Here is a 19,528-nt window from a genome sequence, read left to right as displayed (position 1 = left end):
TGCAAAATTAGAAAATTTATCTCATTGTTTAACTTTAAAAAATCTTGGAGAAATGTATATATGAATAAAAAATATCTCCTTAAGCAATAAACAAATTGCTGGCCATTTAGTGTCAAATATCAATCACATGCAATGCTTATTGTGACATATATCTTGCACTCTCACTGCTGAAAGTTTCTCTAAAAAAGAATGTCTCTATTATATATAATTAATTACTAGTATAGGTTGAGTAGGATGAGATTTTTTTTTATTTTGAATATACTAGGGGGAGGGTTGGGTGGTACGGGGGAGGGAGTGTAAGGAAGAGGTTTTGGGTTCGAATCCTCCTGTTTACACTAAAAAAAAAAAAAAAGAACATACTACAAGATGTTTTCAGTAAGTTTGGAACATACTACAGGCGGGATGCATGCATTTCGGAAAACAACTTCAATAAGTTTGAAAGAGAAGTTGTTTTCCATAAGATGAGTGAAAATATTTTACATAGGAAAATATTTTCAGTAATTTTTGTACAACCAAACACAGGAAATTAGGAAAATATTTTCCTGGAAAACATTTTCACCCGAAACAAACGGACCCTTAAAGTAGGAACTTATACCTTTTTTTTTTTCCGAGAATGAAAATTTTCATTAATTGATTCTAATTTAGCGTGGATTTGCACTTTGAAGAAAGATCATTGTTCAATTTCACAACAAAAACTGGATGGAGTGCTGAAACATTACTAAATCTGAAGTTTGATTACAGCTAATGAATGAATATGGAACAAAAATATAGACTTTACTGGGGACTTCATGCACATCTAAAACTTTGTACGTACAGGGCCAAAGCTTTTTTCTTTTTTGCCAGAGGACATTTAGAAAATTTTACTTTCTTGAAGGGACAAAACCTCTCATTTTCTAGAACTTGGGGGCGGTGGCCTCCCATGTCCCCAGATAGTTCCGTCAAATTTGACCCCCTTGGTACATAGATAATTGTGCGAATCTGTCCGCAGCATAATATGCAGAAACAAATCCAAATACTACAGTCTGTTTTGTCGTCTAGGAAATACTAGAAGGAACCGGACTATGCAAGCACAGTTTAGGTCCACCTATAAAATTATGGCTAAAATTTATTACACTATAATTTGCTTTCTAATAAAAGAAATTATAATTATCAAAAAATGAGTCTAAAACAGTTTATCTTTAATGGAATATTCCAAAAGTTTGCTTCAACTTACTTATTGTGATGCAATAGAGATATATATTGTATTGTATGACAAACAATAGGAAAGAATACAAAAATCAAGCACATGAAATATGCAAAACCGGTTCAATATTAACATAAATTATATATGCTTCATAAAACTCAAGTATCATGCTATTATAATTACAAATGCATAAAATTTCATTACTATTTCTTTTTTCAAAAGGACACCATTATGTAAAAACTTCTATCCTATAAATTCACAATAAAACATGCAAGAAAGTTGTATGGAAGACATTTCAATGCTTAAAAAGGGTGCAAAAATTCAGTACCAAAGAATTAGAAAAGGAAGTGCAAGATTTAATTATGCATTAAAAAGGAACTAAAACATCAAAATTGTAAAAAATAAATTTTGCATTTAGATTTAAGACAAACCACACAAAAGGAAAATCTTTGCAGAACCAAAATAATGGAAGGTTTAATGAATATCAGGGAGATCAAGCCAAAATAAATAAATACACCAAGGTAACAGAATAAAGAGGCAAAAAAAAAAGAAAAATGATAAAGGCTAAATAAAATACAATTAATAAAAAAAGTTAAAAATACAGTAAATAAAAAAAAAAGTTATGTCCATATTTGGCAGTGTGAAATGAGGGAAGAATAGGAATAAAAAGATAGTGAAGTTAAAAGGTCTATTGTCTATGTTTCTCCTTAAAAAAAATGAGCATGATTCATAAATCACGATTTTTGAATAATGGAATAAAAGAAATATACATTCCCGTGCAAAAAAAACATACATTCAATTAATTATAGAGGAAAAAGGAAAAAATACATTGATTGAGCGGAACAAGGAAAGGCAGAGAAAAATTAGGATGAAGGAAAAAAAAATGAAAAGGCAAAATACTGGATTAAAAAGTTAAAATTGATGGAATAGGAAGTGACATTATAAATCAGTTGATTGTTGCGACACCTCTCCATGGTCAACAATAATCATCTGAAAAAATAGTAAGAAAATAATTTGAGTATAATTACTTATAAAGAAAAAATTTGAAAGGGGAAAAAAGAAAGATGAAGAAAAAAGAGGGAGATGAAGGTTCAAAGTAAAGGCAGAAAAAGGAAGAAAAGAAGAATTAGGAGCACAGATATTTATGACTTTTGACTAACTAAAAAAATAGTGAAGCAAAAATTCAACTATAAATAGAAACTGACACTTGTTAAAATAATATATTATACAGTTGACAAAAAAGAGGTTACTACAGTAACCTCTCTTTCTTTTTATATGCAAGGTTGAAATCTCGCTGGGTTCATGCATGGTTCTTTTTTTTTTTTTTGGTGTCATGTCTCGTTTACCTCATTGAGACGTATTTTCAATTTTATATAACAATGAGATTTTGCACAGCTTTGATGGTATTAACTGGTGTACCGGCATCTCAATTGCAACCCAATTTTCACCTCATTGAGATTGCTTATGCGGTTATGAAGTTTCTATTTTCCATCTACTGTAAATGGTAAATTTCAATCTTTTTAGTTACATCTTTTTTACTACTATAATTTTTCTAATTATAAGATTGGTATAAGATGTATAGGTTAAATGTAACAAAATCTTGGCGCAGTGTGACTCCAGAACAAAGTCATAGGGCGGAAATAAAAAATTGGACAACTACATTTCTTTCTTGCATTGCAGCGTGAGGCTTCACTAAAAAGCATAACTGTTTGGATTGCATTTTTCAAAAAAAAAAAAAAATTGTATTTGAACACTTTGTCTGATGTGGTATAGTAAAATAAAAAATAACTAGAAATGGCTTCAAGAAAGAATATAAAGTATTTTCAAAATAATCTACCTTGTATATTGCCTTTTAATACGTGTTTTGCTTATATTTTTGACAAGTGAAATGTTCCTCATTTTGTTAGATTCATAAGTAAAAGATTATATCCCACATTGATTCGAAAGAGAGAGAAATAGTAGTTAATATGTAAGTAAGAGTCCAAAACCTAATAGTTTAAACTTTTGGTCAGAATTGGATTTCTAATTTATATAACGGGTTCTTTGAGGGTTTTCTCGAGATATTTCTCCCTAACAAATGATATCAGAGTTTCGGGTTGCGAGACTAGGCTATTTATGGGCAAGTGGATTCTTTTTTGAGTTGAGCCAGTTAAACTTTTCTTTTTGGTGGTAGACCGAAATACCAAGGAGTTTGGCTAGTGTGGAATCAGGTACACCATGGGTTTGGCAGAAGATCTGGTTGGTGTTAGACCAAGGAGCTAAGGGTTGGCGAGATTCTAGAATCCAGTGTTATACAGATGCAGCGGAACAGAAGAACAAACAAGAACAGACGAGAACAACTTTGGAGGAAATCAGATTTTATTAGGGTTGTAATCGAAATAGTTTACAGACTAAAATAAGGTATATATATATATACAACCAAACGGATTGGACCCAAAAATAGATCCAAAACAACCCCGAACAGCTCAGCGAAGATCGAAAATCTAATTCAAGGCATCTCAACAAATCTCCACCTTGACTTGAATCTTCCCCGAAAAAGATGTAACAGACGCACTAATGAAGTGCCAGATGTACTCAGAGAATTATCTCTAAGTACCATCAGAATGCCCATAAGGACCATCAAAAACTCAGGACATTTAGCAAGTCCAAACAATGTTTGAACTTACTATGAGGAACCGGCTTGGTGAACATATCAGCAGGATTGTCAGCCGTGCTAATTTTCTTCACCTTGATCCTTGTCTCAGATCTCAGGAAATGATATCGGACATCAATGTGTTTAGTCCTCTCAGTAGTGGACAGAGTCACTGTAGGTTGTAGAGTTGCTTTCCAACTAACTATAGAATGCCCAAGAGTGAAAACATAACCAGTCATCGACCTCCTACCATCAACATCTCCAGCATAATCAGAATCTGAATAGTCTGTAACCAAACACTCTGTATCACCTTCATAGATGAGACCAACATCAGACGTACCTCTCAGGTAACGAAAAATTTGCTTCACGGCCAGCCAGTGCTCATTCCCAGGGTTAGCCATAAATCTACTAACAACACTAACTGCATATGCCAGGTCAGGTCTAGTGCAGACTATGGCATACATCAAACTGCCCACTGCACTAGAATAGGGAACCTTAGCCATATATCTATCTCTGCTTCTGATTGTGGTGCGAGTGTAATTGATAGCTGACTATTCGCTGCACTTGAAGTATTCAAGGGCTTTGTTGTAGACATGCCAAATCTGGATAGTATCTTCTCAATATAGCTCTTCTGTGATAAGAAAAGCTTCTTTTGACCTCTATCCCTGAAAATCTCCATTCCCAGAATTTTCTGTGCTGCACCCAAGTCTTTCACCTCCAACTCTGCACTGAGAAGACTTTTCAACTTCTGTATATCAGCTTTGTTCCTCGTAGCTATGAGCATATCATCTACATACAGAATCAAGTAGATCATCGAACCATCTTCAAGTTTGTTGTGATAGACACAACAGTCATACTGACTTCTGTTGTAGCCGAGCTCAATCATGTAGCCGTCAAACCTTTTGTACAACTATTTTGGGGACTGCTTTAATCCATACAAGGATTTCTTCAACTTGCATACATAATCTTCTTTTTCCGGAACACGGAATCCATCTGGCTGAATCATATAAATCTCTTCATCTAACTCTCCATGTAGGAAACTGTCTTCACATCTAGCTGCTTAATTTCTAAGTCCTGATGTGCAACCATTGCTAGTAGCACCCTGATAGAAGTATGTCTGGCTACTGGTGAGAAAATCGCATTGTAGTCTACTCCTTCTCTTTGAGTGAACCCTCTTGCAACAACACGTGCTTTATACTTGATGCCCTCAGTTGGAGAAATTCCTTCCTTCCGTTTAAAGACCCATTTGCAAGTCACAAACTTTCTCTCCGGTGGCCGTTTGACCAATTTCCAAGTGCCGTTCTTGTGTAACGACTTCATTTCATCACCCATTGCAGCAAGCCATTGAGCTGACTCACTGCCTGAAATAGCTTTTCTATAGGTGGAGGGCTCAGGACAATCCACCTCCTCAACAACCTGAAATGCATAGCTTACAAAATCCCGATACTTGCTGAGAGGTCATACTCCCACTCTCCTCGCACGATCATAAGCAATACCGTGCTGCTGAGTTTCTGACGCAGTATGGGATATAGGTGCCAACTTTTCTACTGATGCAGGTTCTAGAGACTCTACTTCTGCAGGAGATTCAGTTTCAAGAGATAGTTGTTGATGATCATCAAATTTCTGTTGTGATTGAGGGTCATTTTGAATGACCTGTAGCTTCACCTGTTTATCAACACCTGCACTTTCTTCAACAACAATCTTCGCAGGAGGGTTAAGCATAGAATTTTCATCAAAAATTACACTTCTACTAAGTATAACTTTCCTTTTTGAGGGTGACCAGATTCTATACCCTTTAACCCTATCTCCATATCCCAGAAACACTCCCTTTTTAGCTCTTGGTTCTAACTTGCCCTCACTAACATGGTAATACGCAATACAACCAAAAGCCTTCAAACTTGAGTAAGTAGGAGACATACCAGACCACACTTCATAAGGTATCTTGCAGTCTATACCTGCATAAGGTGCACGATTGATCAAGAAGCAGGCTGTGCTTACTGCTTCCGCCCAGAACCTCCTTGGCAACCCAGCATTAAAGAGCATGCATCGTGCTCTCTCTAGAAGTGTCTGATTCATGCGTTCTGCTACACCATTTTGTTGTGGTATGTGTCGAATTGTGCGATGCCGGACAATTCCTTCATCTTTGCAGAACTAATCAAACTCCTTTGAACAAAATTCAAGGCCATTATCGGTTCGCAACCTTTTGATCTTCTTTCTAGTTTGATGCTCCACTAAGGCCTTCCACTGTTTGAAGTTCTTGAAAGCTTGACCTTTTTCCTTCATAACGATTACCCAAGTCATCCTTAAATAATCATCAATCATGGATAAGAAGTACCAACAACCTCCCAAAGACTCAACTCGTGAAGGACCCCAACAGTCAGAGTGGATGTAATCAAGCGTGCCTTTTGTCCTGTGAATTGCCTTCCCAAACTTTCTGCGATGTAGTTTACCGAAAGTACAATTTTCACAGAATCCAAGATCTGTGACCTTGTGGCATTCTAGAAGATCACGTTTAGACAGAATCTGCATCCCCCTTTTGCTCATATAACCAAGCCTAATGTGCCACAGCTTGGTCATATCAGACCTGCGATCTTCAGAAGATGCAATAGCAGAAGCAGCAGAGCCTATTAGCGTAGAACCCTGTAAGATGTACAAAGTGCCATGCTTAACTCTTTTGAGAACCACTAATGAACCTTTACTGATGCACAATTCTCCTCTGAGCTTGAAACCCTTACTGTCAAGAGCACTAAGTGATATTAGATTCTTCGTCATTTGTGGAATGTGCCTGACTTCGTTCAGTGTGACAATTTTTCCAACATGTGTCCTGATCTTAATCGAACCGATCCCAACAGCCTTGCAGACAGCGCTATTAGCCGTCACGACATTTCCGCCATGTATCTGCTCATATGTTGTAAATCATTCCCTATTTGGACATATGTGATAGGACGTTCCAGAATCAAGAACCCACACATCAGAGTGATGTGTCAGTTCATTTGCAATTAGGGCCAGGTCTTCTTCTGAATTTTTCGCTTCCTTTTCTGCAACTGAAGCTGAAGCGTGTTATTTTTCCTGCTGCTTCTTTTTCTTGGGACAATCAGATTTCCAATGACCCTTTTCCTTGCAGTAGTTACAGACATCATCCGGCTTGGGACCTTTAGAGAATTGCTTCTTGTTTCCGGACTTCTTTTTCCCCAATTTTCCTTTACCGCTGCTGACAACTAGCCCAGCAGCCTGATTATCTGTAATATTACCAGCCGCCTTATAGCGCAACTCTCTACTATGCAGTGCTGATCTTATTTCTTCTAAAGTCATTGTATCTTTACCGCCAATAAAAGACTGAACAAAATTCTCATACGATAACGGTAGAGACACTAACAGATTCAATGCGGCATCCTCATCCTCAATTTTAATATCAATATTACGCAACTCAAGAAGAATCGTATTTAATTGATCTAAATGTTCTCGAAAAGGAGTACCTTCCTGCATACACAGACCAAACAGACGTTGCTTTAGGAGCAACTTGTTGTTTAAAGACTTCGTCATATAGAGACTTTCAAGTTTAACCCACAAACCCGCAGCAGTTTCTTCACTGGCGACCTCAGTGATGACATCATCTGCCAGGCACAGCATGATTGTCGAGTGAGCCTTTTCCTCCAGACTCATCGACTCTTCATCAACGGAATCCGATTTCTTATTTGTCAGCGGACTCCACAGACCCTGTTGCTTTAACAGAGCCCGCATCTTGATCTGCCACAGACTGAAACTATTTCTCTCGGTGAACTTGTCGATCTTAATGTTCAAAGCAGACATGTTGTTGCGTGATCCGAGCCCTAGGACGAACCTAGAGCTTTGATACCAGTTTGTTATACAGATGCAGCAGAACAGAAGAACAAACAAGAACAGACGAGAACAACTTTGGGAGAAATCAAATTTTATTAGGGTTGTAATCGAAATAGTTTACAGATTAAAATAAGGTGTATATATATACAATCAAAAGGACTGGACCCAAAAATAGATCCAAAACAAGACCCGAAATAAAACAGACACGGTAACTAATATATACCATAAGTTTGGATGTTGAAAAAGAGTGAGTCCATGATTAGAAGAAAAGGTGACTTTCAGTGTTAACGTGAGCTTGCGTCAAATATTAAAGTGAGTTTGGAGAAGAAATTGTAAATTTGGATTTAATGTGAGAGACTACTCATGAAGGGGAAGATTGTTAGATTCATGAGTAAAAGATTATGTTCCATATTGGTTCGAGAGATGGAGAAAGAGTGGTTAATATGTAAGTGAAAACTCGATACCTAATAGTTTAAATTTTTGGGTTAATTCCACTTTGTCCCCTCAAACTATATCCGAAATTCCACTTAAATTCCTAAACTTCAAATTGGGACACTTAAATCCTTAAACTACAAAATTCGTTCCACCATAGTTCAATTTTTGACGGAATGCACAAAACCTAACAGAATGGTTCTCAATTCTGTTAGTTATTATTATAATTAAAGTTAACCAAATCTAGCAGGGATATAAATATAATTTCACGAGACGTAAGACAAAAAAGACCTTAGAAATTTGTAATTAAACAAAATTTTCTTTTCTTCGCCTTCTTCTTTCTATTTTTCCTGCGTCTTCTTCCTCCTTCGTTTTCCTTCTCCCCAGAAGCACATCATCAGAAATCAAAAGCCCATGTTCTTCCTTAGGAGCACAACATCAAATTCTTCAGATTTTTCTTCAAGGCCACCGTTCTAATGTGCGCGATTCTTTCTACCTTGGGTTTTCTCTTCTTCCTTTATTCTTAAATTTTTTTTGGTCGGGTATTCCTCTGCTATTTCTGCTCCTAATGCCATACTAGTTTTTATGCTTTGCCAAATCCAACGCTCATTTGTTAGCTCATACAGACATATCTATTACACAAGCAGTTAAAAAGGTTTGGTGGCTGCGCACACTCGCCTAAGTGGGAGAGTAGAGACCTCAAAATGCCGCATCTCAGCTCTAACTTCTTAAACCCTCAGATACCACAGAGCCACACACCCACCCCTACCTCTCCCCCGGGTCATATTGTCATCATATATTCTTCATGGCCATCGATGCTCTGCCCATCCGCCACAACACCACCGCACCACCTCCTACCCCACCGCCCCTCACCAACGTCCACCACCACCACCCATTCTCCTTATTCACCCATTTCTACTGGGGTAAAGATGCCGAAATACTCTTCTCCGGATGGCCTGGACACAACTGCGCCATGTATGCACTAGCCCTCCTGTTTGTATTTTTCTCAGCTATTCTCCAACATCAACGTTGTCAGACCCAGATCCAAACGCGTAGCCGCAATTCTTTTCCAGGTGGGGATTTGCGCAATTCGGGCAAGATTCGCGTATCTGGTGATGTTGTACATGATTCTTATAATGGAGGAATTTTCATCGCTGCTGTGGTGGGCCATGCGGTTGGATACGTGGTTTTCGGGAGTCTCGTATCCATCTTCAGAAAAGGTTCCGTTAATCCTGATAATTAAGTTAAACACGATGGATCCTTTGTTTGTGAAGTGAAGTGAACAAAAACTATGCCCTAATCTGTGTCAACAGATGTGAAGAAAGCTAAAGCTAAAGCTCAAATTGAGGTTGATGTTCACAACACTCGTAATGCTGCTTTTATGGGTTAAGGATTCCAAAGAGACCAGTCCGAATTACCTCTTCCTAGTTATGGGGATGTTGTGAAAGAGTACACTATATACTATTACCTATGTCAAATTTCTTCCTGGCACTGTTATTTTTCCTATATCTAAGAATTTGGGTCAGATCTATTTAATATAAATTTTGATATATAGATGGTCAATTGACATTAAGATTTATGGCTTTGAAGATTTATTTTGCATTTGGGTTCTGGTTAGTTTCAGGATTTCTCATTAAAAATAAAGATTAAAACAATAGGGAAGAAACAGAGGAAAGGAGAATGAGAAGAACAGAGGAAAAAAAGACGAATGAAGAAGAAGGAGAAAAGGGGGTAAAATTATCTTTATGTCCCTATCTTTTTGGTTTTTCTGTTTTGGGTCTTATTAAAATTACATTTATGTCCCTATTAGATTTGGTTAACTTTAATTATAATAATAACTAGCAGAATTGACAACCATTCTGTTAGGTTTTGTGCATTCCGTTAAAAATTGGACTATGGTGGGATGAATTTTGTAGTTTAAGAATTTAAGTGTCCCATTTTGAAGTTTAGGGACTTAAGTGAGATTTCGGATATAGTTTGAGGGGATAAAGTGGAATTAACCCTAAATTTTTAGGTTAGAGTTGGATTCCTGACTTATTGAATTTTTTTATGGGCTTTCTCGAGATGTTTCTCTCTAACACATTTTAGTTAAAATTTTCCTTCCCTTTTTCATTCAATTGGGTCAAAAGGATTAAAATATCTTTTGCTCCGTCAGAAAATCTACTCCAACTTTTCTTCTTCTTCTTCTTCTTCTAGCGGCAACTACAGTCATCTCTCACCTTTTTTATTTTTTATTTTTTAAAACTAATCTAACTAAGATTGTTGCCATGTTCTTTTTATTCCCAAATAATTAGATGCTTAGCAAGAAGAAGTCTTTTTTTTTTTTTTTTGCAAACCCCGTACACGGGAGAGGGACGCCATCCCTAAATTTTATTAACTATTCAAATAAGAAAAACAGAGAGAGACATAGAACTTACCTCCAAATAGTACAAGGAAATAGTGAACATGCTAGAAAAGAAATAAGGAATACTATTGCCTTTACATTAGTTGCACTTACATTTCCTAATTGATGGCAGGCCTATTTTATCTTAACGAAAAAGCCCTCGACCTTTGAGAGGGAGATCCGAAAGCTAAAAATATTTTCTATCCAAACCTTCATCGCAACCCACATTTGATAAATGATCGGCAACTTGGTTACCTTCCCAGAAACAATGAGAAATTACAACAAAATTAGACAAAAAACTTAGAAGATATTGAACCTCTATATAAATACTCCAAGAACAACTAGATCCTTGCTTCAGAATTTGAACCAGTACTAAGGAGTCCATTTCGATATGCAAGTTAACATAACCACAAGAAATGCACAACCTAACCCCAAAGACAAGAGCATGCCTCAACTTGAATGCTAGTTACATTCCCAAAAAATGAGGAGAAAGCAAGCAGGAAAGTTCCTCCATCATCACGCAAAACTCCACCACTTCCTACCTACCCTGGATTATCTCTTGAACAGCCATCAGTATTAAGTTTAAGCACTCCCAAAACTGGCCAAAACCACCTTACTATCTTAAATGAAACCTGCTTATGAGTAGAAGTGAGCGAAGCATAAAACTCCATCTATGTTGAAGAAATAAATGGCTGCCCAGGAAATTGTAACTTGAAGAGATTCTTCACATCCTCAAAAACAAACTCGCAAATAGCAGCAGGAGCGAAAATTTTTCCTTCAAATCAAGCTATATTCTTGGACTTCTAAATATTCCAGCAAATCAAAGAAGGGATAATTAAATGTACAAACTCAAGAAAACCATTCCTTCACGCACCATACCACCAACCAGCAATGTATGCCTGAATTGAGCTGCCTAAATTCAGCACACCTGCAGCAGTGCCAAAGAAATTCCATACCGAAACAGCTACATGATATACCAAATTTGCATATCGTAGGGTCCAGATGTAAATGATTTCACAACAAGCAAACATGAAAAATGGATATTTTTACATTTTCACAACAAGCAAGGAGAAGTCTTTATTGTTTCTTTGAGTCTATTTTACATTTTCTTTTCTTCCTTTTCTTCTTCATCTCTCATCTCTCATGTTTGCTCTATTTTTCAATCTTAATGTTATAGCCAACTGACATTCATTTGCTGAATTTGCACGATGGTATTTTTATTTGGTGTTTTTTCATGGATAAAAGGTGAAATATTAAAACATATAAAAAGATCTTAGGATTAGTGTTATGCTAGTGACCCTCTTCTATGAAGAATAAAGTAAAAATTCATTCTTTTCTTTTCTCCTCCTAGGATTTGATTTCTTACTTCACATTTTTTCCTTTTCTTTTTTTTTATCTATATTGTAATTATCTATCATTTTTGTGTATGTTTTAGGAGAAAAGATGTATCATGTGATGTTTCCACTAAGATAATTCTAGTTAGGCGTTCTTCTACTCTGTTTCTTTCTTTTTTCCCCCATTTTGAATCATTTTATGGTCTATTAAATTTAATTGAAGGATCTAGTAAGATTTTGTATACATTTAAACCAATGTCAATCTCTATCTATTTTTTAATTACTCAAGTGATGTAACGTTACTCTTATTTTCATAGCCATCTTACTTTTATTTTGTTAAGCATTAGATATTGTAGTTGACATAGGAAGTTTATATAGTGTAATAATATGTTGAGGATTTGATTTTTATCATTCCCTTAGAAGGTTTCAAGACTTGACGGTGTTAGGTATAAAAAGGAATAAAATTTATCAAAGATGTGGAAAGGAATATGTATCAATCTAGTTGGCATATTGATGTGAAACAATGAACTCACAATGGGAATAATATAGGAACTCTGGCATTATTGGATTCATAACTAAATGCTTTTAGTGAGATGTCAAACATATGACATTCTTATTCATGTACATATCACCTCTTTTATTTAGCTTTTCCCTTGTTATGTAATCCAATATTTTCTCGTTTTCCCTTCAAAATACAACCTCCCCATCTGCCACTTATCATCCTTCCTTTCGAAATAGTTTCTTATTCTTGAACTGAATCTAAATAAACTTTTATAATTTGTGTTTAAAAGCAATATACGAAATACTATTTTTAATGCAGCAATTTCCTTTTTGTGATTGAAGAGAATGTCTCTTGCATGCTGACACAGACTTTGACTGCTTATTGTCTATTTTTCAACTTCTTGCAATCTCTTAAAGAGACTTGTAGAGACTTTTATTTGACCCATTAAAGTTCCAAAAAATTGAGTTCAGTAGTTTTTGATTGAGGTTATTGTCAAACCTGCTATGGTGCCTTTATTATTGAAGAAAAAGAGAAGGATATTATCAATAATGTCACCATGTCTTAATTTAATTCATGATTTTTGAATCTAATTTTTTTGGTTCATTTTGTTTGCATGACTTGTTCGTACTTCTCATAGATGTACAAAAAGTTATATTGAAAAAGTAATTGATTTACTGCATAGTCTGGCCTAATTCAGCATCAAATTGATAGGTTTTGTTACTAGGATCATTTGAAAGTCGAACAACTCAAGTTTACTATAGAGTTCACCACTATAGCAAATGTGAGATTTTGTTATGCTTAATTTTGGTTCCTATGTTGTAGACTTACAGTTCATTTTCTAGAAATTTTATTTTGTTATCAAAATTTTATTAGAGATTCTATCTCTAGGTAGGCCCAAGATGTGCTTTGCACAATAAAAGAAGTCTAAAATTAGATTTCAAAATCTTTTGCTTGAGCTGGTTCTATGGCTTTGTACTCTTATCCTTTTTTTGTTGTCCTTAATGATAATGTAGTTAGAGTTTGGTATGATTGCGACACATGAAATTGGATATATCATGACTATATGGTTGAAGGATTTGGTAACATTTTGTCGATTTAACAAGCTGATTGTGATTGTAAAAGGATTGCAGTTGGTGGTGGAAGTCAAAATTGAGACTTTCACCCTAGAGTGTAACTCGACAAAAAATTGTTAGCAAATTCAATTTTGATTAGGAAGATATTTTGCAATAAAAAAATTGTTTGCTTCTAATTTGTATATGTATATCTAGAAATGTGGTAGGTCATATTTTTATCTAAACTTGCTATTTATATTTTGGAGTTGCGGGATAATGTTCTCACCTTTAGGTAGGATTTATATAGATAACCTAGCTTCTTCTCTCAAAAAGAAAGAAAAATGTGCAAGTTTGTAGTAAGTTTTATTGTTATTAAAGATTGTGTCGGGTGTTAGTGGCTTTCTAAACTTTTTCTCATTATTAAAGTACCAGAAAAATTATGCCTACTTTTGGTTTATTTACAACTAAAGGTATGCTGCTATTAATCTTGCAGTGCACCCAGTGCATTAACTCTCTACCTTTTGGGTATCTTCTGGTTCAAAAATCTTTATCTAAATCACAATAAATAGGAGGACTGACTTCATATATGGAATTTCTCTTTACAACAAATTTTGACGGAAATGTTATTTATACTCCATATTTTGTTAATTGTATTCCCACTATTTGTTTTATTATATAGACAAATAAATAAAAAGTATATGGTAAAAATGAGAGTGAAAGTGTGATTAAAAATAATGAGAATGCCAATAACATTTGTCGATTTTAATTGTTTTGATACTTAATTTTTCTCCTATATTTCTATTCATTATTTGCCAAAATAATTTGATGAAGAAGCGCGTAGACAGCACACTAGTAAGAAGCGTTATTAACACAGTAAACAAAGGAGAAAGAAGCGTGTAGACAAAACAAACACTGGTGTAGTCATTGCACATTAGTAAAAGATAGGAAAAAGGGGAAACATTCCCTGCTTTACCAATAAACTTGTCTCGCATGTGTATCAAGTCTTTGGGCTAAATGAAGCTCAATTGCATGATAACTCAAACTGGAGTTGATAACTAAAATTGAAAATTGGACGAAGATTCTTAAGATGTTCCAAGTTAGTGAAGTGATCATTAGTCATTTGTATTTGGAGAATCAGCACAACTAATTCCTCTTGATCTGATGCTGATTAGCGAGCACAATTCTGTATTTTATAGCAACTTAAAGACTCCATTGGCTTGATATCTAAGTATGCCCTGAATATAAGGAACTAGTGAACGGATTGCTTAACTTCATGGGCAAAAAGGATAATGAAATCAGTAAATTACGGATGAGGAAAAAGAACCTCAGATCAAAGAACTTGTACATACTGCTGTTAATGATTAATTAATTGGGTATTCACGTTTTGGTGGGATTTCTTTTTTCTGACAAAAGCAAGCAATGAAAAATATGGTGATCTCCTTTCTTCCTTTAATTTTGCATATGATGTTAAGGATTGGACTAAAACAGGATACATCAGAGAGTTTATAATGTAATGTGTCCTAAATTAGAATTTATTATACAAAATGAGAACTGAATATAAGTTAGCGATGCAAATTCGAATTAGTCCCTATCCATAATGACAAACAAATGTATTACTAGAATTACATAAGGTTTTATAGACTATACAAATGTGAAACCCCAATAGGGTCGATCTCGTAAGAGAAGGGAAGTAACCTCTAGATATCCTGCCTTTAGCTAAGAAAAAAAAAGTTTAATTTTTGGGTTATCTATAAGAGAAATTCCTAATTTTATGATGGAGCTTAAAATTTTTCTATAAATGGGGCTTTTTGAGTATAGCATTCTGTCAAGTGATGTTCGCATTTGCAAAATGCGAGCTCACTAAGTCGCATTTCGTAGATGCGATTTATCGTTGAATTTCTGACTTGCAAAAACCCAAAAAAAAAAAATTTGCTTCAGAAATGCGAGGTATGTCAAATGCGAGGTCACCTTACCTCGCATTTGTCCAACACCTCGCATTTAGCATATGCAAGGTTTGAAACCTTTTAGTCTTTTTTTATGCTCATGCATAAAAAAAATTCATGCTCATGCATTTCTGTTTTTTTTTTTTATATAAATTCAAGCAAACCGTTTTTGTTTTTCTTTTGAGTGTGGGTTTTACTTTTTATTTTGTAAAATTATGGAGAATGAATTTTAGGTTATTATCTATTGACCTTGAATTTCACATTAACTGAACACTAATATTACCTGGTCCTATAATCAGATTTGTACCTATAGTAAATTCTTTTTAAATTCAACCACTTCCCATGATATCTAATTATGCCTATTGCTGAGCAAGTTATTGAATTAGTTAATTATCATATTAGCATCTAGTAAAAAAATAACATTTTTGTTTGACAAAGATGTACAATATTATCTAGTCAATTAATAATGATAGCCAGGTACTTTGGGTCCCTGCATCCGAATCAAGCTCCGTTTTCTGCCCAGTTGTTTGCTAGTTGCAAGCGTATGCTGGGGGTCCGTTCGTCCATGGAGCAATGGTTGAAGTGGGACCTCTCTAGGGGGAGGCGGCGTTCTGGTGGGATAACTGGAATGGGCTGGGCCTCTTGGTGTGGCGGTATCCTGAGTTGGCGTCAAATGCGATGGTTTCTGAGTTTTTACATGAGGGTCGATGGGACTACTTGGCGGTAGCAGGGTTGCCTTCGGTGATTAGAGAGATGGTCCAGGGGTCCTTCTTTTGTTTTGGGGCGGACCCGGATACTTTAGTTTGGCTATTGGATCTCTCTGGGGTTTTCTCCATGAGGTCTGCTTATCAGCTTGTTCGACCGGCTCGGGCTCGCTCTTGGGCGTGTTCCTATATTTGGCATTCTTCCGTCCCACGGAAATTTTCCTTTTTCATGTGGCGCTTACTAAATGGCCATCTGCCAGTGGATGATGTGCTGCAGAAATTCCAAATTCACGGTCCATCTAAGTGTCACTGTTGTTTGCCGACTCAGGTAGAAACGCTGCAACATGTGTTTTCTACTGGTCAATTGGCCTGGGACATGGACGTTCTTTGAGCGTTCCCTAGGGTTGTCTACACCGGGTCTCTCTGTTAGGTCTCGGTGTTACGATTGGTGGATGCTTCCTGTAAGAGGGAAGGCGCTCCGCCAGGTGTCTCGAATTCTTCTGCTCCTGATTCTATGGTTCATATGGCGGGCTAGGAATATGTCCAGGTTTGAGGGTCACAAGATATCCGGGTCTCAGGTCCGAGTCTTCATCATTATTGAATTGCGACTGTTAATTCAAGTCCACTTTCCGGGGATTGCGGTTTTGCCTCGCCAGTGGGAGGGCCTTCTGGAGGCTTTGACCTCGACCCGGAGGGTGCTGACATCTAAGGTGGTGAGGTGGATCTTCCCTGCGGGGGTTATTTTAAGCTAAACACTAATGGTTGTTCTACGGTAAGTGGCAGCAGAGGCGGTGGGGTGATTAGGGATTCTAGGGGGAAGCTTATTGCTGCCTTTACGGATTCTTTCGGCTCCCTGGATTCCCCGCAGGCTGAGGCGCGTGCTCTCCTGTTAGGGCTCCATCTGGGGCGCCGCTTAGGGATTTCTCAGCTACTCGTTGAATTGGACTGCTTGGTTTTGATTAATTGTTTAAAGGGGGAATGAGGGGTCCTAGCTGCAATTTGGCTAGTGGTTCGCGCTATTCGGCTGGTTACCTCTACTTGTCATCAGTTCGGTCATTGCTACCAGGAGGGGAACATGGTGGCGGATTCGCTCGCGGCTTATGGCATGGAGTGTGGTTTTCGTTCTTTTTTCACTTTGGTTTCTCAGTTGCCATTGCGTACTAGGGGGCTTTTATTGTTGGATATGCAGAATTTCTGTAATTTCCGTTTTTCTTTTAGGACGTAGGGCTCTGGCTTTCCCCTTGGCGGTGTACTCTGGTGTTGATGAATAAAACGGTTTCATTTGTTTAAAAAAAAAATTAATAATGATAGAACTTATGTGCATCCTACATTGTATAACTTCATTGATAATAGAGTTACAATTTTACTAAGTTCTGAGTACTAGATATATATAAACAATAGTTGATGCGTAGTTGACGTAGAATGAGTTGTCCTAAAGCTTACTTCAAATATCTTAAAAATCTAATTCTAACTACGAAATATTAATTGGGTTGGTATTTAGTATTGGTTAGATTAGTGATATTATTTAGCTTTATCATGGGTTTAAGAGAGAGCTATCCAGTATGTTGAATAGCACTTTTTATTTTTAAAACTCGCACGAGATAAACGAGGTGGGTTTGCACTAAAAAGGGCTAAAATGATCTTGTTTAAAAGAGGGGATGTTGATTTGGAGAGTATTAATTCGAAGTGTGGAAAAAGGAACTATATTTGAACATCTGATTAGTAATCGTGGTAGTAGCCGCAGGAGTAATCGCCCAGGGTTTTAAAGATGAGCTTAGTCAAGAAAATAGTTAGCCAAGCCTTTTGGCACTTCTTTTTTTTCTTTTTAAACCAAAAACCTTTATCATTTTTTTTTTCAAAAACATGAACCTCGCATTTATCAAATGCGAAGATTCTACTCCTAAAATCAGCCCAAAAACAACCCCTCTTGTAGAAAATTTTTTTTTTCATCACAATTTAAGAATTTACTCACAAGCATATGGAAGTTTCTGCATTATAGTATAACTTGGCTAAAATGCTATTCTTATTTCTTCCTATAATTTCTTATGCCATGGATGAGTTGCTCTAAAGATTTCCATGAGGAACCACCTTCTTTCATTGTTCCACAAGCAGCTTCTCCAACCTCCTTCATCTTCCTCCTTATCTCCTGCCTTTTTGTTCCTTCCATCAGCGCTCTGACTTTCTTCTCCACTTCCTCCGACTTCACAAAGCCCCTCACTGATCCATTGCATGGCACAATTCTCAGTCCTACACCGACAACTTCTGTCACAAGTCTTGCATTCAGATGTTGTTCAGCCATCGTTGGCATTGCCAAGATGGGCACTCCTGCGCAAATGGCTTCGGTAACTGAGTTCCATCCACAATGACTCAAGAACCCTTGTACGCTCTTGTGCCTGATTATTTCCATTTGATCAACCCACTCTTTCACTATGATCCCTCTATCCTTCACCTTTTCTTCAAATCCTTCCAAGATTTCCAGGGTTTTTGATCTTATGACCCACAGGAAATTCGCCTTGGATTTTTCTAGACCATTTGCGATTTCAAGCAGTTGCTCTTGGGATATTTCGGCCTGAGTTCCAAATGCCACGTACAAAACTGGTTCTCCACTCATCAATTTCTCGTCAAGCCAGAGCCTCCATGCTGGCTTTTCTGATTCTTTAGCTAATATTGCTGGTGGCTTGGCTGCTGAGAAAGGGCCAAGACACCAGGCTTTGGGTCCGATGCATTCGTTCCAATAGTCGGTATAGGCTGGTTCAAGCTCATAAAAGCTGTTGACAATCACTCCGTAGCTTTTTGCCATTGCGGTGCTCTGCTCTATCATGAAATCAACCCAAGGACCTTTTGGTTCAAGATCACCGAATGGTGGCATGAAATCATTTCTTGTTAAGCTTAATTTAGGGAAGCTAGGGATAGAAAAGGGCTCATCAATTGATGTAGTAAGTGCATGGGGCCTTTCAATAGCGATAATCGCGGATAAGGTTGAAGCAAAGCTGCTCATTCCATAGAAACCGATTCTTGGAATTCCCATCTTTGCTGCAGAATCTTGAGTCCATCCAAGAAATGCATCTGATATTATGCATCCCACCGGTTGGAGATCCTCAAGTGCTTTTTCAAAATGTGGCTGCATCAGTTTCGTGGCATTTGCGAATTGATGAAACAGTGACATGGAGGGAAGTTTATCAGTATTTTCAACCCCATAAGGAATTCCTTCAATATTTTCTGGGAAAGCTAGTTCAACAACGCAGATGGCAGCATCTTGGAGAGTAGAGCGGACTAATGGAGAGTTGGCGGGGGTAGTGACTATTGTGACAGGGAGATGGTGCTGCCAGAGTATACGAGCAAGGTAGATGAGGGGAATGGTGTGGCCTTGAGCCAAGAATGGGAATATTACAAAATGTGGGGAAGAAACGGAAACCATCTTTTGTAGCCGTTGATGAATTATTTGTTGATTATTTTGGCTTGTAAATGTTGCCTTGATGTGCCCTTTATAGGAGAGTTCGTAGCTTCTCCAGCTAGACATTGA

At 36.9% G+C, this 19,528-nt stretch overlaps 1 protein-coding gene across 1 annotated transcript; it reads right to left on the bottom strand.

Moving 5' to 3' along the window:
• Positions 1–18,028: 18,028 nt before the first annotated feature.
• On the bottom strand, positions 18,029–19,423 carry LOC113740825 (UDP-glycosyltransferase 90A1-like). The gene has a single exon (XM_027268343.1). It carries the CDS (start codon positions 19,421–19,423, stop codon positions 18,029–18,031), a length of 1,395 nt encoding a protein of 464 aa, XP_027124144.1.
• Positions 19,424–19,528: the final 105 nt, after the last annotated feature.

This window comes from Coffea arabica, chromosome 4e (genome assembly GCF_036785885.1).
Source record: "Coffea arabica cultivar ET-39 chromosome 4e, Coffea Arabica ET-39 HiFi, whole genome shotgun sequence".
NCBI lineage: Eukaryota > Viridiplantae > Streptophyta > Magnoliopsida > Gentianales > Rubiaceae > Coffea > Coffea arabica.
This window is presented reverse-complemented; position numbering and strand designations above follow the sequence as displayed.

Coding starts and splice junctions, on each gene's coding strand:
- LOC113740825 (XM_027268343.1), bottom strand. CDS start 19,423: ATGGTTTCCGTTTCTTCCCCACATTTTGTAATATTCCCATTCTTGGCT.